We start from the raw sequence: 17974 nt of genomic DNA, 5'->3' as shown, positions 1-17974 counted from the left end.
ATCAATTTGGTACCTATTTGCAGCGGGGTTGATATCGGTTTGCAATCCGACATGTCAAAACGATCCAGGATATTTCTGATGTAACCGGACTGACACAGTGTAATTGAGTCTCCTTTCCTATCAAATTCTAGGCCTAAACAATGTTGAACTTTGCCTAGATCTCTCATTTCGAGTTGCTTGGAGAGATGTGCCTTTAATCTTTTAATTAGATTTGAGTCTTTTGACATCACTAAAATGTCGTCTACGTACACGACGATCAGTATCATGTATTCCTCTTTTCCTGCATGATACACGCATGGATCTGCAGCGCTAGGTTTCACTCCGAAATCCTGTAGCACTTTGTCTAGCCGCATGAGCCAATTGCGTCCTGACTGACGCAGCCCGTAAAGTGCTTTATTTAGTCTACACACTTTGTTGCCATGCTGCATCTGCTTCAGCATACTCTTCGCCTTGGCGTTGAGGTTAGAATTTTTCTCCTTCCTTCTTATAATAAACTCTAGCGTTTCTTCGAAAAGTTCGGGTACTTCCATGTAGATCTCTTCGTTAATCGGGCTGTTTAAGTATGCCGTTGTAACGTCAAATTGTCGGATTTTCATTCCGATGTGAGCAGCGATGGCACATGCCAATCGTATTGAGCTCAGTCTTGCAACAGGAGCGTATACCTCGTGGAAATCTATTCCAGGGCGTTGGAGAAACCCTTGGGCTACTACTCGCGCCTTTCTTCTGTCGATTTCCTCCGTCTGAGTGAATTTATTTCTAAGGACCATCCTACTTCCAATGACCCTTTTATGATCAGGTCGATTGACCAGCTCCCAAGTGTTCATGTTTATTAGTGATTTAACTTCTAATGCCATAGCCTCCATCCATTCTTTGGAATGCACGCTTGATAGTGCTCGACTCGTAGGCACCTCAGCCATATATGCCGCTTCGCATAGGTTAGTATCTTCCTCTTCGTGTTCTTGGCTAGTGTCTTCCTGTTCGCGTTCCTGATATTGTTTACGTGGTCTTCCTGGTCTTCCTGTCTTGACCGTCTTGGGCCTCCCCGGGCCTCGTCGAGTGGGTGCTTAATTTTCATCTTCGTCGGCCGTGTCCTGGTCATGAGGTACAGCGGGCTCATCTTCGATGTCTTCAGGGTCTGTATTTCGTGGTATTAGCTCCATGTCGATGTTGTTACCATCGGTTGAAGTCTTTTGACTCTTTGACGAAATCAGTTCCTCAATCAAGTTTGTTGGAGGTGGAATTACGTCCTTTAGGAATTTGACGTCATCAAATACGAAATACACGAAATACAAATCATCTTTACGCGCCGCGATCGACTTCACATTGCCGTCTTTGTCCGATATCTTAGCTTTGTAACGGTCGAAAGTTACTATATGGCCGCGATCGGTTATTTTTGCCACTGAGAGGAGGTTAGCTCGTAGGTCCGGCACGTATAGCGCTTCATTAATTTCGACGTCACTAATTTCCCCTTTGATATCGGCTGAGAAAACGACCGATCCTTTACCGCGTATCGTTGTGGATTTGTCACTCGCGAGGTTAAGTTTACCACAGTCTTTTGAATCGAGGTTTACGAACGCACTCTCGTCCTTGCACAAATGCGAAGTGCACCCGCTATCGAGGCACCACGAATTATCATTGTCCGCGCGTAGTCCCGCTTGCGTATCGTTATCGAAATTAGCGTAAAGACTTACTTTATCCGCGTTGGTAGCGTTCTGTTTCTTACCCTTCGACCAGCAATCGGATGCTCTATGGCCTACCTTGCCACATTCAAAGCATTTCAAGCCTCCTTTCTTATCCTTGTCGCTCTTCTCAAATTTCTGTTTTTGGTATTTCTTGAATTTAGCCCTTTTGTCGACAGCCAATGCCTCTTGACCTGAGTTACACGGCGTGTTTCCTGTCCTTGAGTCGCTCTCTTCCAAAATTTTCACTGGCAGTATTTCTGGCGATGGGAGTTCGTCTCGAGACTCTATTGCACATCGAAAGTTTTCGTACGCAGCAGGAAGACTGTATAGAAGCATTACCGACAGTAGATCCGGATGAATGGCGACGTCCATCTCCGCGAGTTTATCGACTGCATCGAAAAATTTTGCCATGTGGTCGCGCATGTCGCTCCCTGCATCCATTTTTTGTAATGTGAGCCGCTTGAGTAACGTGGCCTTCCTCGCAGGGCCTTTTGACTGATATATGCTCTCTAATTTCAGCCATATCTCGCGTGAGGTCTTACATCCTTTGACTTGTTTCAACTCACTCGCACTGATAGACAAGATTAAGTCGGATTTGGCTTTGCTGTCCTTTTCTATCCAATCTGTCTCTGCCGTCTTGGATGCCGCGTTTCCGGCGACTCGTTCCGGCTTCGGGCGTTGCCCATTCACGTACAGCCATGCATCATTTTTAATTAATAGCGCTTCCATCTGCATTTTTCAACTATCATAGTTGTCTTTATTGAGCGCCTCGATGCGTACGAGTCCGCCAGGATTCATCTTCGTAGATGATCGGAGATACAGTCGACGTTGCAAAACTTACACGTGTACTGCACCGCGTCTTTCCTTCTTCACTGCACCGTAGAGTCGTGAGATTCCTTTTTCTTCATATGTGCCTGGGCCCATAACCTGTTGGAGCACGCAGGGAAAGGGCAGGCAGACCAGGATTAAAAGAACGCACGTTTTATAGGAATAACTAGAACAGTATATTTAGCGAGACGTTACAATCTGAACGGAAGTGATCGAGCGAGCGATCGGCATCAGAGCCACGGGTAAGATAAGTAGAAGGGAAAACGGACTCGAGAAATTAGCCGGCGTAGATGTCGCCGTAACAGGGGCAATGAATAGTTATACATTAGAGGTGAATTCCGTATGTGGGTCGCTTTGGTCCAACAATAATAAAAATAATAAATGAAAAAAAAAAAAAAATATTGCAAGATTAAGATATCGAAATGACCCTATGACGCCGTTTAATCAGCTTTCCTGTTGTTGTTCGGGTCCTGAGCCTCTTTTGCGTTGTCCGAGTCCGTTGTTCGTTGCGAGTTCCCCTCGTGTTGTTGTCGCATGATCGCTGTCTGGACGGTTGTGGCTTGTTCTTCGTTTGTTGTGTTCCCTCGCAAACGTCGGTTTCCCCTTCAACGTAAGGCTCCGCTTAGTCACAAACTCCGTTCTGGGGCTCCATGACAATTGTAATTTTATTTGCGGGGGGCTCGTCTGCGACTAGTGCCATGTTGCACTTGGTCAGTTGCACCGCTGGAAATTCTTCCAGCGGTTGCAGGGTTCACGCTTCGCCTCCGGGAAAAGGCTACTGATGTAATGACGTATTGTTGTCCGGGACTTTTCTTATCCGGGGCAAGGTGGCTCGGTAAAGTTTGTAGGCGGAGGGGGGGGGGTGACAAACACGGTCGTTAAAACTATGTGGCCGGGATTGCACCGTTTTGACTCAAGTCCAACACTACCAGGTCTAGCCAGCCTGGTGTGCCATGAGCATTTTCCTCATCGTACCAAAAAAAGGATGTTTCATCACGACAAATTCTTTAGACAAATATAAAAATAAATTTCAGAAAGTATTGGAACAAAATATAAAAATTAGTTTCCAGAGGTAAACAATTATATTAATCTTATTAATACGTAATATTTTATTTTTATTGATATAAAAAAATATTTTCTTTGTTGATACAATTGATGTATGTATTTGTTGATACTTTATTTATTTAAAGCAAAAAAGAAAAAGATTATTTTAAATTATTATTTTTTATTTTATCATAGTTTATTTTTTAGTTCGTTTTTATATGTAAAATATTATTTAATATGTTTGTTATACTAGCTTATTACATTGCTAAATGTATTATATGTTATTAAATAATTGAAGAAAAATTTAATGTAAAAAATTAACAAAATTTTAAACTTTATTATTCTGTACTATTTATATCACACATACACTGTACACATTTTAATGTGTGCAATTTTTGAAACCAACATGGCGGCCTTTCCCCGCCGCAAACGTGCTTCACCCCTGTAGGTTATGCACCGTCCCTCTATTCCTAAGTCCGCGAGCTTGAGGCGAAAAAGGGGCGTGGTTTCTGAGTTTTGCACACACCATGTAATCCTTCTACCATGGTTCGCACCCTAACTTGAAACGCAACCCAAGACGTAAGATTGTAATCAAAGAAGTAAGAACATCAGAAAAGAGCATTTGGCGCAAAGAAGAAAAATAATCAGGACGGAGAATTTGGCGAGAATCCCATGGTTACGCCTGATGGTGCAGTCCTATGGAGTCGACGTACGGCGTATCGGCGTATGGCGTAAAGGATTTAGGCTAATCACAGACTTCACGCTCGTTTTCGTTACGCCAGCACAAACATCGACTGTCCCATGGAGCGTATTTACGCAGCGTAAAGATTAATAAGCCTGCTGTACCCTGTACAACTACGTTAAATACGCACATAGCAACAGGAAACTAAGATTCCTATTGCTATGCATACGCGTAGCGGACTTGAATTCCGCATACGCGAGAAATATCGAAAGACGCTGATGGTCTGTTGGGTTTTCGGCCCGAAACACCATCGCGCTGCGCCAGCTAATGCTGAGTCGCTTTCCGGTATTCGGATTTCGGCTAAACATGGAGCTGCATGCTACAGGAACACGATTGGCCGAACCAAACAACGAATTTCCGCATAAATATCGCGACAAAGTCGGAAAGCGACGGTAGAGTTTGACGAACAGCTATTTGTTGTGTTACTCGCCGTGCGTGACTTACACGTCGAGCTTGTAACACAATATAAAGATAACAGCCGATCCATATATACCGGGCCGTCCAGGAAAAAGCAAGCAAACGAGTGACATATATAATCGTACTACAAGTGTAACGAGGGCAATACTGAAGAAAATACATTATCTTAACGTTGGAACAAGCAAGTGTTTTATCTTCGACCACCGAGCGGCTCTTTCTACGAGTTCTAACTCCTAAGACGCCGAAAAGATCCCGATATACCTACCGACGTGTCGGGAGTAATCACCGGAACACAACCAGCCAATCAAATGTTCATTTACAATACTCATTTTTGAAATAGATATTGAAGGAATCTTATCATTGGTTTTCTTAATCATTACGCCAACTGTTACCTTTTTCTACCATTTTTGAAAATTTGGCTTCGACTTTAGATTTTAATGCGAACGACATTTGATAAGCTTGACAAAAGATAGGATTGACATTTTCTTTTAATTTTATATCCTCTTTGAAATTTTTTATACTAGTATGCTTTTTTCCTGAAACAATACTTGCAAAATTAGTTTTGATCGAAGAAATTAATTTATTTCATTTAATACTGGTATTGTTCGGTTGGTTAATTTGGTTCTTTTCGTCTTGTAAATGACCTATCAATTTTATATTAACGTTTTTACTGTTTGTAAATATTACTTGAGAATTTATAATGCTTTTTCAATTTGGATTAAAACTAAACCAATTTCAACCTAATAACGGAATAAACTTGTTTTTACTGTTTAATACGACCAATAATAATGTTAATTTTTTGCCATTATGTGAAACTGTAACTAAAACTTGACCGACTATACCTACATTTTCGCTTGTACATACTTTAGTTTGAAGTTTACCGGTTTTGTTCTAAGATGTGATAATATTTGATTATAATCTTCAACATGAATGACAGATTTACATGCGCTCGAATCTATTTCCATAACTATTAACTTATCTTCGATTTGTAGTCTTACTTTCAGACTTCCATTTTTCTCGGTCTTCATCACAGAATGTACATGGTATAATTCTCTTCTGCTATTGTCTTCTTATAATAATCCTAGCTCTAACGAATCTTTTTCCTCGGCTATGATGTTATTCTCCGTTTCTTTTTCTTCTTCTTTGTCTCCCTTATGAATATTACTTAGCTTATGAATATTACCAGCTTATGAATATTACTTTTGCACAATGTAGATTTTGCAGTATGTCCTGTATGATTACATGCAAAACATTTATTGCCGGGCAGGTGTTGCCGTCCCAATGAATACGTAAACATTTTTTGCACTTTGGATGTTTTGATTGATAATTCCGTGCGTTTGACGTATAATTTTGATTATTTGACCTATGACTTTGAGCATTATTAAATTCTCGAGTTTGATTTATAATGCTTTTTGCTTTTTGTCCACGTTGAATTTTCAACTTGTTGACTGACGCACCTTCTACACACATGACTTTAATTTGACCTTCCGCTAATTCCATTCCTATGATCATTTGGTATGCTTTCGTGAAAGTAAAGTTATCTTCAGTTAACAGTTTCCGTTTGATTGCTTCTGAACGCAATTTACATACCAATTTATCACGTAATCGTGAATGATTTTACATCCTCCTCGGTTTCTTGACTGGCAATATAAAATTTATATCGTTCGGCTATTATTAAACGCTTTGGACTGTAGTGGTTTGACAACGTTGACTTTAATTGTTCAAATGTTTTTTGGTTCGGTAGTGATGGAGCTAACAAATTCTTCAACACTCTATCCCACACAATATATGGACGTCCCCGGACGTCCGATACACGTCCACAAAAGTCCTTGTAATGTCCCAGTATCTCGTACGTTCATAGGACGTCCCAGGGACGTCCGAAGGAAATCCTGGTTTATCATAGCTGCAATATGACGTTTGTAGGACGTCCGCAGGACATATTTGGGATGATTCGTAATATCTAACATATTATGTATATTAAACATGTTCCCGACATACATAATAAATATGCATTCGAAAATTGTGAGCGTTGTTCTTTATATTAAATAAGACATTTTGAAGATGTTTTAAAGACGTCCATTAAATGTCCAAAAGATATCGGTGGTACGTTCCGAAAAGGTCCGCTATACATGGTGCGTTCCATAAGTAATGCGACCAAATTCATAAAAAACTATTTATTGAATATATTTGTACCAATGGTTAGAAATCTTCAAAATAGCACCCTCCCGCATCGATACATTTTTGGAGGCGATGCTTCCAGGCCTGGAAGGCATCCTGAAAGGCCTTCTCCGGGATGTCCTTTAGAGCCGATGTCACATGTGCCTGGATGTTTGTAATTGTGCCCCAATGTTTTCCTTTCAGGCCTTGTTTTAAACGAGGAAACAAAAAAAAGTCTGCGGGTGCCAGGTCGGGACTGTAGGGAGGCTGGGAAACCAATGGGGTGTGGGTCTTGGCCAGGAAATCGTTGACAACGAAGGCGCTGTGGCTTGGCGCGTTGTCATGATGCAGCTTCCACGCGTTCTTGATGTCGCTTCGGCAACGTGTGACCCTTTTTTTCAATTTTTTTAGCACTTCCAAGTAGAAAGCTGCGTTCACAGTGGTCCCTGTAGGTACGAATTCATGGTGAACAATGCCTCTGACGTCAAAGAAGACAATGAGCATGGTTTTGATTCTGGATCCTCTCGGCCCTCCTTGAACGACTTGTGCCATCGGAAAACTTGTGATTTTGACAAGCAATCACTCCCAAAGGCCTGCTGAATTAATGGCAACGTTTCGGTGGCGGACTTTCCAAGTTTAACGCAGAATTTGATAGCGTAACGTTGCTCCACAGTACGATCCATCGCGCCGTGTTACGTTAACCTCAAACGCGGTTCACGGGAATGCACGTCCTGACTCTCCTGCTGCTCGGAAGCGACCGAGACCGGGCGCATTTTGAAGCTAACACTCCCCTCCACCTTTCCCAACAGGTTAGAACACGCTGCGGTGTATCGTCGCGTCAGGAAAAAATTGGTCGCATTACTTATGGAACGCACCATGTACGAGGTGTGTTCAAAAAGTATCGCGAATTTTGTTTTTTCAAAAATTATTTATTTATTCATGAATACCTATTTTGTCCCCTTCAAAGTAATCCCCATGAGATATTATACACTTGTGCCAACGGTTTTTCCAATCTTCGAAGCACTTCAAAAAATCATTTTTTTTTATCTTGTTCAGCTCCTCCTTCGATGTCGTCTTTATCTCGTCAAGCGTAGCGTAACGTCGTCCTTTCATGGGCCTCTTCAGTTTAGGGAACAAGAAAAAGTCACAGGGGGCCAGATCTGGGGAATACGGTGGCTGTGGCATCATTAGTGTGTTGTTTTTGGCCAAAAAGTCGCGCACAAGCAACGATGTGTGAGCAGGGGCGTTATCGTGGTGCAAAAGCCAATTTTTGTTCTTCCACAAATCCGGGCGTTTCTGGCGGATTGCTTCGCGCAAATTGCGCATAACTTGCAGGTAATATTCCTTATTGACCGTTCTACCCTGTGGCAAGAACTCATGATGCACCACGCCCCTGCAATCGAAGAAAACTGTCAGCAAAACTTTCACATTCGACCGAACTTGGCGCGCTTTTTTCGGTCTTGGTTCGTGCGGCAGCTTCCATTGAGATGATTGAGCTTTGGTTTCCACGTCATAACCATAAACCCACGATTCGTCACCAGTTATGACCCTCTGGAGCAAATTTGGGTCGTCGCGGACAGAGTCCAACATCTCATTAGCAATGTTCATGCGATGCTGTTTTTGGTCGCAATTGAGCAATTTTGGTACGAATTTCGCGGCGACCCGTCTCATGCCCAAATCATTGATAAAAATCGAATGGCACGAGCCAATCGATATGTTTAGGTCCTCAGCAACTTCTCTAACGGTGATTCGACGATTGGCCAATACCATTTTCTCCACTTCATTAATTTTTTCGTCTGTTGTTGAAGTGCTCGGGCGTCCGGCACGCTCTTCGTCGTTCACATCTTCTCGGCCTTCTGAGAACATTTTGTACCACCGATAAACGTTGCTTCGGTCCAAGGTAGCTTCTCCGTATGCCACAGTCAACATTCGGAATGCATCCGCGCACCTAATTTCGTTTTTCACACAAAATTTGATACAGGTTCTTTGATCCATTTTTTTGAATAGGTAAAAATCGAAGACGATCCAAAACACGTGCAAGCAAAGCAGCTGTCAACAATTAAGTGAACATTCAAAATGGCCGAGCTTGTCGGCATAAGTGAGAGACATGAGTACCAACATAACGCCACAAAAAGATCGAAATTCGAATATACGTAACCCGCGAAAATTCAAAATTCGCGATACTTTTTGAACACACCTCGTATACATATATGTCAACAAAGTTGAATATTTTTATTATTATCATCATTATCATTATTATTATAACACAAGGATTTTATAAATTATAAAATTATAAAGATAATTTTTTGTGTTAAAAAATATTTAACAAAAGATATATTTAACCATATATAAACATAAACTATAAATTAATGATGAGGAAAATTGAGCTTGAGAGCCACGCAAGATGTCAGGTGCGAATAAATAAATAACAGCATAAATCCAATGATAAACGTTTCGACCTTTAATGTCGGTCATCCTCAGTATAAAAGTCCATGAGAACAAAATAATCGCAATAATTATAATAATGTTACAAATTTTTTCCCGAAACAAACGAAAAAAAGAAGACACAATTAAATCTAGTTACCAAAAAATTAGAAATTGTGATGAGCCGCGATGTACATCCTCTATCATCGTAACATAATAAACAACCTCAAGGAGCATGTGCCGAGACAAGAGCTTCGAAAAATCAACATGACTTGATTTGCTGATTAAAATAAAGAATAATATTAAGGAATGAATATTAAACTTGTAACAAACAACAATACGAATTTAGTAATTAAAAATAATTAACAGGAGATTAAAATTAAGAAATAAATAATAAAATAAATATTGTAATTAAATAATTAAGTAAATGTGGAAAAAAAGTAGAAAACTGTACAAGTCAAGAGATGTAAAATAGTAAATAAGAAATAATACTCGAAACAAAGAATTGTATACTAAATACCTCTAGGCACCAAAACTCGTGTCACAGTAATATGAGGAAAGATGTTACATCTTGGAAGGAATAGATACAAATAATAAGAACCGAACGAGTGGGATGGCCTCGGCGGACCGCACGAAAAGAGTACAAAGAGGAGGGATGATAAACCTAAGAAGGGGGAATACGTTCGAGAATAGGAAGATACGCATCCGAGAGGAGTTCGGTATCACTTTGTTTGTTGAGTCCATGCGATTGATTTTTGATGTGTAACATCTCGGATATAGATCTTTTTACGTAAGAAGGCTCTTTGTCTAAAATTTCGACGTTCTCCCAATCAAAATCGTGGTTTTCAGAAATACGATGTGACGAAATAACCGAAGGAGAACTGGCCTTTCTAATATCCGCTTTATGTTCGTTTACTCTTGTTTTTAGCTGACGCTTAGTCTGTCCCACGTAAGAAGAATCGCAGTCTTTACAATTGATTTTATAGACCACGTCATTACAAGAAAGACGCTCTATGTGGTCTTTACCGGTGGTTATAAATTTATTCAATTTAGAAGGGATCGTGAACGCCACACTGCAATCAAACTGACATGAGAAAGACGAGAATTTCTCTGATACCGACTCAATGTAAGGGATCGTAAAAAATCTTCTCACATGTTTATCCATAACACAACTGTCATCTCTATAAAAAAGGTGTTTGAGTCTACAATGAATCATGGCAAAAATAAAATTTAATGGATAATTATTTTCTAATAAGATATTAACAAAAGAAGCGCGCTCCCTCCTCTCTAATTGGAAGGAGAAAGGTTTCATCGAACAACATTTATATAGGAGTATGTTAACAACGGACGGCATCTTACCGAGAGCCTATGGTCTGCCGAAGATCCATAAACCTAATATTCCATTAAGAATCATAATTTCTTCTATAAACAGTCCACTATACTCATTAGCTTATCATTTACATGAAATAATTTATAACAGTTTACCAGAAGCGGATAGTTTCATAAAAAACAGTGTCCATTTAGTTAATAAACTAAATGGCCTTTCCTTGAGATCAGATCACGTCTTATTGTCTTTGGACGTCGTGTCACTTTTCACCAATGTTCCAAAAGACTTAGCGGTGGAAAGCGTCACGTCCAGATGGGATTTGATTTCTAAAAATACTACTATTCCGCTCGTTAAATTTCTCAAAGCTCTTAATTTAATAATAGATTCTACATTTTTCAAATTTAATAATGTGTGCTACAAACAGATCTTCGGTTTGCCGATGGGTTCCCCGTTGTCTCCTATCTTGGCGGATTTAGTCTTGCAAGATTTGGAGTGCAAGGCGATTAAATCTCTCTCCTTTCATCTGCCATTTTACTATAGATATGTAGATGACATATTATTAGCAGCTCCTGTAAGCTTGTTACCGGACATTCTTGACACGTTCAATTCTATGCATGAACGCTTACAATTTACTATGGAGAGAGAGAGCGAGGGAAAAATCAGTTTTCTTGATGTCATGCTATTGAGGGTGAATGATAGAATTATTTTCGATCAGTATCGCAAACCAACGTTCTCGGGAAGATACTTGAATTTCTTCTCACATCATCCCTTGTGTCACAAAAAGGGTGTCATCTTCGGTATGGTTGACAAATTAATTTCTTTATCACATCCGCAATTTCATCGTAAGAACTTCATAATTTTAATCAATATCTTATTAGAAAATAATTATCCATTAAATTTTATTTTTGCCATGATTCATTGTAGACTCAAACACCTTTTTTATAGAGATGACAGTTGTGTTATGGATAAACATGTGAGAAGATTTTTTACGATCCCTTACATTGAGTCGGTATCAGAGAAATTCTCGTCTTTCTCATGTCAGTTTGATTGCAGTGTGGCGTTCACGATCCCTTCTAAATTGAATAAATTTATAACCACCGGTAAAGACCACATAGAGCGTCTTTCTTGTAATGACGTGGTCTATAAAATCAATTGTAAAGACTGCGATTCTTCTTACGTGGGACAGACTAAGCGTCAGCTAAAAACAAGAGTAAACGAACATAAAGCGGATATTAGAAAGGCCAGTTCTCCTTCGGTTATTTCGTCACATCGTATTTCTGAAAACCACGATTTTGATTGGGAGAACGTCGAAATTTTAGACAAAGAGCCTTCTTACGTAAAAAGATCTATATCCGAGATGTTACACATCAAAAATCAATCGCATGGACTCAACAAACAAAGTGATACCGAACTCCTCTCGGATGCGTATCTTCCTATTCTCGAACGTATTCCCCCTTCTTAGGTTTATCATCCCTCCTCTTTGTACTCTTTTCGTGCGGTCCGCCGAGGCCATCCCACTCGTTCGGTTCTTATTATTTGTATCTATTCCTTCCAAGATGTAACATCTTTCCTCATATTACTGTGACACGAGTTTTGGTGCCTAGAGGTATTTAGTATACAATTCTTTGTTTCGAGTATTATTTCTTATTTACTATTTTACATCTCTTGACTTGTACAGTTTTCTACTTTTTTTCCACATTTACTTAATTATTTAATTACAATATTTATTTTATTATTTATTTCTTAATTTTAATCTCCTGTTAATTATTTTTAATTACTAAATTCGTATTGTTGTTTGTTACAAGTTTAATATTCATTCCTTAATATTATTCTTTATTTTAATCAGCAAATCAAGTCATGTTGATTTTTCGAAGCTCTTGTCTCGGCACATGCTCCTTGAGGTTGTTTATTATGTTACGATGATAGAGGATGTACATCGCGGCTCATCACAATTTCTAATTTTTTGGTAACTAGATTTAATTGTGTCTTCTTTTTTTCGTTTGTTTCGGGAAAAAATTTGTAACATTATTATAATTATTGCGATTATTTTGTTCTCATAGACTTTTATACTGAGGATGACCGACATTAAAGGTCGAAACGTTTATCATTGGATTTATGCTGTTATTTATTTATTCGCACCTGACATCTTGCGTGGCTCTCAAGCTCAATTTTCCTCATCATTAATTTATTTAAGCGAGCCTTAATCTTTGACTAATTGTTATAAACTATAAATTTTGATATAATAAGTTTTAATATATAGTATATAGCTTGTTAATAAAATATATTATTTGTTAATATTTAATATTTTATTATATATAATATTTAAATTATATCATATTTAATACATATTTAATACATATGTATAATACTATAACGATTAATTTAATATACTATTTAATGGCCATTTTATTTGTGAGAAAAATTCTATTCAAAATATAAATAAATACTAACGTATATTATACCAAGTAAAATTTTCCTCGGAAAAAACGTTTTAGAATGTAAACTTAAAATATAAAGAAAGTAAATACATCTAGCAGGAAGGTATAGATATTTGATTTACAGAATCATATCTGTTTACATGATTCTGTGAATCAAATACATGTATACATTTGTAATTTACCGACTTTCTGCGCACGGATCAGCTTGTTTTCGGTGCTAGACCGCAAAAATGGTTTGACGCGGGAGAAGGGAAGACTAGCGGTGCGGTTAAAATACTACACGTGTAGTATTACTTGGATATATTTACATGTATTTGGCTAATTTGCGGGATGGATAATATGTACACGATATAGCTGTATGTATGTATAGATAGTCTACGATGCTACTAGAGCTGACAAAGGTATCTTTATGTACAAGTGCGGTTTTGTAGGAGCGCGGGCGCGGTCTACGGCCGGCGTGCCGTGAGGTTCGCGACGCGATGGGCGTGGTTTCACCGTACGGTCCGCGGGCTAGCCTTTGTGTCGCGGTTATCGCGGGCGGGCCAAACTCCCGCACGATACGACGGTCGCGACGGGATCGTTGCAAGTAGGACTGGATGCGCGGTACCCCGTGAAGTAAACTTGACCCGGGATCCCGAATACGGCGGTCGCGGTTTTGGTGGATGTCGCAAGACGAGGAGGTTAGCCTCCGGGTAGCCGGGGACCGGCTCGCTGACCAAAACTCTTGGTTTTGAGCGGGTTCCCAGCTTTCAGATGGCTGTGTGTTCAGGACGGATCGGTGTCGGAGGCGAAGTAATCTCTCGCCGCGGCCAAGCACTCTTCGACCATTGTTCCGACTTCGGGAGCGGAGTGTCACAGGCGCAGCAGATCGTTTTCGGAATGCTGGCTGGTGATGGAGTCGCCGTTTCTCGGCGTACCGGCCCTATTTATATCGAGCGACTCCGCTCGCCTCCGTTATCTTTCAGCGCTCGACGGCGGAGTCGTCGGAGTAAGGAAGACCGCGTGTTTTCCGAGTGCGCGTGCGCGCCAACTCAGCGCGTGCGATGGCCCGGCGCGTCTTTTCTGGCGGTGTTTGCCGCCAGGCGGTATTTCTGTGTTTGAACTTAAAGATGGGTACCCGTGGTACCTCCGGTTATGGCCCGATGGCCTTTCCGGCTGATGTTTGCCGGGACGATGCTTGCTGCGGGGTGCATCGTCGCACGTTAAAATTTGATTTAATTATAATTTATAAAATCCTGTAATTTCGGATTGAAATGGATTTAACAATGAGTGCTAGCACCACCGCTAGATGGCCATGCCATGGGAGATCTTCTCGTGAGTCGAATGCGGCCACAGGCGTTATATCTAGGCACCACTGCGGCCGACTCCCCAGCTCATAACTTCAGTGAGACTTTTAGGAGCTGCTTATTGTAATCTTGAGACGAATACTCGCTCTCATTCTTTAAAATGTGACGTGTGTGTGAAACGCTGTTTCACATACATTTTTATAATTTTTACATGTAAATAACAATTTGTATTGTTATTTAATCTGGTACAAAAATTAAATATTTAATTTAAATTTAATCTTTTTTAAATTCTTTTTAACGAAAAGGATACAAGAACTATTTTTTTTGTAAATTAAACATTCTCGGGGGTTGAGCTACCTACCGGGCGCGTCTCCGGGTGGCGGATAGGAGAACGGTCGGAGAGGCCCGAGTCCCCCAGGGATAAAATCCTGCGTGGGGTCAGGAAGGCCGCTACCGCGGACCAGTTCCCTAAGCCAAGCTGTAAGCTATCGTGGCGATGGCTGCGTGGCACTGAGGGAGCAGTGTCTTGAACTATGCCTCTGGGGCACCAGGCGACACCCCAGAGTAATAGCCTTACCTACGCATGCGGGGCTCTGTGTGGGCGGACCTTTTGTTCCCTTGCTACTCGTGGGACTTCAAATGGAAATGAACACTCTCAAAGATGCAATGAAGGAGATGGAGGGCTCGCAGTGCGGGACCTCCAGTGCGGAGGCGGCGGAGGGGGTTGAGGACGGAGCTCATCTGGGCTCTGGAAGCGCCACCGCCGTCGGCTCCGGCACACAGGCGGAGGCGGTGGGTGCAGATGGGGCTCGTCCGGGCTCCGGAGGCGCCACCGCCACCGTCTTAGAGAAAAGCTCCGCGCCAGCGGCGGGCCCTCTTGGCAAGAGGAACCGCTCTGGTGCGGAGAAAAGGAGGGCCAAACGGGAACGAGAAAGGTCTCAGTGCGGGACCTCCTCGGACACCGTGACCCGCCTAGTAACAACGCCGAGGGAGAGGGAGGGGCACGCCAGCAGCAAACGCCGGCAGGGCTCCACGGATACTCCCCCTTCGGCGGAAGGACCCGCTAAGAAGCATAGGGCTCAACATACTGGGACCTACGCCGAGGCGGCGGACCCTTTAACAAGTGTTATCATCCCCGAGGGTTATCCCGAGGAGGAAATTACTGCTGAGCGGCTGGCTCTTTTGAAGCTGGCCGTCAGCAGGGCAATCAGTGGGAAGGACCCATTCCATGCTTCCGCCGTACCTTCCTTAAAGGAGGGGCCGCGGTAGTCTTAGGCAGGGATGAGGCGTCCCTAATCTGGCTCGCTGAGCAGATGGGGAACATCACTCTCTGGGAAAACGCCAAGCTAAAGGTGGTGGGCCCGGAGGTGCTTCAAAGGCAGCACAGGGCCGTGGTCTGGGTCCCGGGGGCGTCCGATGAACCGGCCGCGATCCTGGAGCGGCTGGAGAGGCAGAATCCTGGGCTCAGCACCAGAAGCTGGAAGATCATGGCTGAGAACGTAGGCGCTACCAGGGATGGTAGGAACCTGGTTCCTAGGATTCCAGAGTCTAGCGTCCTTAAGCTTAAGGCGCTGGACTTTAAGCCCTACCTTGGGCTCGACCAAGTCACCTTCAAGGTGAGCGGGGCCCAAGGTGGGGATAGGGAGGGCAAGAAGGGGCCCCCTATGGACGAATCGTAAAGTTCGATCGTCCCGGGATGACCTTTACTCAAATCAACTTGCACCACAGCAAAGGGGCCTCGGCGATTCTGTCGAGGAAACAAGCTGCGGTGCACACAGCCATTTTACTGATACAAGAGTCTTGGCTTGTCCGGGGCCGTATCAGTGGCGTAGCAGCATGCGGGAGGTTATTTAAGCCTCCAACAGCCGAAAAGCCCAGAGTCTGCGTAGCGGTGAAGGGCGTTGACGCTCGACTAATCCCGCATTTATGTTTCAGAGATGCGGTCGAGCTCGATGTCGCTGATTCCTTGGGAAGCAGGAGGGTGGTGGTGTGCTCCGCGTAATTTCCCCACGACGAGGGGGCCCCACCGCCGCCGGAACCGGTGACCAGACTGGTAGAGTACTGCCAGAGTGAGCGGCTTCCCCTGATAGTGGGTTGCGATGCTAACTCGTACCACACGGTCTGGGGTAGCACGGACACCAACGATAGAGGTAGGAGGCTGTTAGAATTTCTAGCGTCGACGGACCTGGAGATTCTCAGCAGAGGTAACGAGCCCATCTTTTGCACGGCGGTGAGGAGAGAGGTTCTCGATCTTACTGTCTGTTCTGGGTGTATATCGAGGGACGTGGTCGGATGGAGGGTCTCGCGCGAACTTTTACTGTCAGACCATAGGCAAATCACCTTCAAACTGGCCTAGGCCAGAGGTGAGGTGACGACGTTCAGGGACCCCAGAAGGACCGATTGGGACTCCTATCGGGTGGACTTGAAATGCCATCTCGAAGGCTTCCCAAGGAGGCACGGGACCGAGGAGGAACTGGAGCTCTGCGTGGATCATCTGCAGAGGGCTCTGGTGGAGAGCTATGAAAGGAACTGCCCAGAAAGGGCGGTTAAGAATTCCAGGGGCAACTCCTGGTGGAGTCCCAAGCTGCAGGAGCTCAGAAGTGCGGCTCGGAGGGCCTGAAATAGAGCCAGGAACACGGGCCGCCAGTCGGACTGGGAACTTCACAGAAGGGCCCAAAAAGACTACAGAGACTCTGTGGTAAAGGCACAGAAAAAGAGCTGGAAAGAGTTCTGCGAGTCGGTAGAGGGCGTGCCCGAGACCGCAAGACTATGCAGGATTCTAGCCAGAAACCCAGACGCCGTCCTGGACTCCATTAGTCTCCCTGATGGGACAATGGTGACCAGGGAGCGATGTCTGGTGCACCTGCTGGAGGCCAGCTTTCCGGGCTTTCGCAGGGAGCACGGTGAACTGTTCGCCCATGATGCGGAGGGCTCGCGCAGGCCTCGCAAGGCGGACTGGGGATTAGCGGCCAGCATTGTCAAGCCCGGAAAAGTGAGATGGGCGATAAACACCTTCAAACCCTTTAAGTCGGCGGGACCAGATCAAGTATTTCCGGCTCTTCTACAGGAGGGGCTGGAGCTGGTCGTGGGACCTCTGACAAGGACTTTGAGGGCATGTTTGGCTCTGGGCCATACGCCTAGCGCATGGAAACTAGCGAGTGGTATTCATCCCAAAAGCGGGAAGAGTGAGCTACTCCTCTACTAAAGACTTCAGACCGATAAGTCTGACTTCGTTTCTCCTGAAGACTCTAGAGAAATTGGTCGACGCGTATGTAAGGGACGTTGTCTTCCTGCGGCGCCCCTTGCACTGCGCGCAGCACGCGTACCGCATGGGCTATTCCACGGAGACGGCTCTTCATGCGACTGTGTCGTTTATCGAGGGGTAACTGGAGAGGGTCGGCTATGCGGTGGGCACTTTCTTAGATATAGAGGGTGCTTTCAACAACACCCCGCACAAGGTGGTGTGTGAGGAAGCGTTACATAGGGGTGTGCCGGAGAAACTCGTGGAATGGATCCGGAGCATGCTGAGCGACAAGTTGTAACTTCGTTGGGAACAACGAGGGTCAGTGGATGGGAGGAGAGGGGATGCTCCCAGGGCGGGGTACTCTTTCCACTGTTATGGTGCCTGG

The 17974-nt window shown here is 43.3% G+C and overlaps 1 protein-coding gene across 1 annotated transcript; it reads left to right on the top strand.

Annotated features, from left to right (window-relative positions):
* Positions 1–16041: 16041 nt before the first annotated feature.
* Positions 16042–17550, top strand: LOC120359948. The gene is made up of 4 exons (XM_039459426.1): positions 16042–16343; positions 16476–16575; positions 16702–16945; positions 17027–17550. The coding sequence occupies exons 1-4, from the start codon at positions 16042–16044 to the stop codon at positions 17548–17550; spliced, it is 1170 nt and encodes a 389-aa protein (XP_039315360.1).
* Positions 17551–17974: the final 424 nt, after the last annotated feature.

The sequence above is a fragment of the Solenopsis invicta genome, unplaced genomic scaffold (assembly GCF_016802725.1).
Source record: "Solenopsis invicta isolate M01_SB unplaced genomic scaffold, UNIL_Sinv_3.0 scaffold_38, whole genome shotgun sequence".
Taxonomy (NCBI): Eukaryota; Metazoa; Arthropoda; class Insecta; order Hymenoptera; family Formicidae; genus Solenopsis; species Solenopsis invicta.
This window is presented reverse-complemented; position numbering and strand designations above follow the sequence as displayed.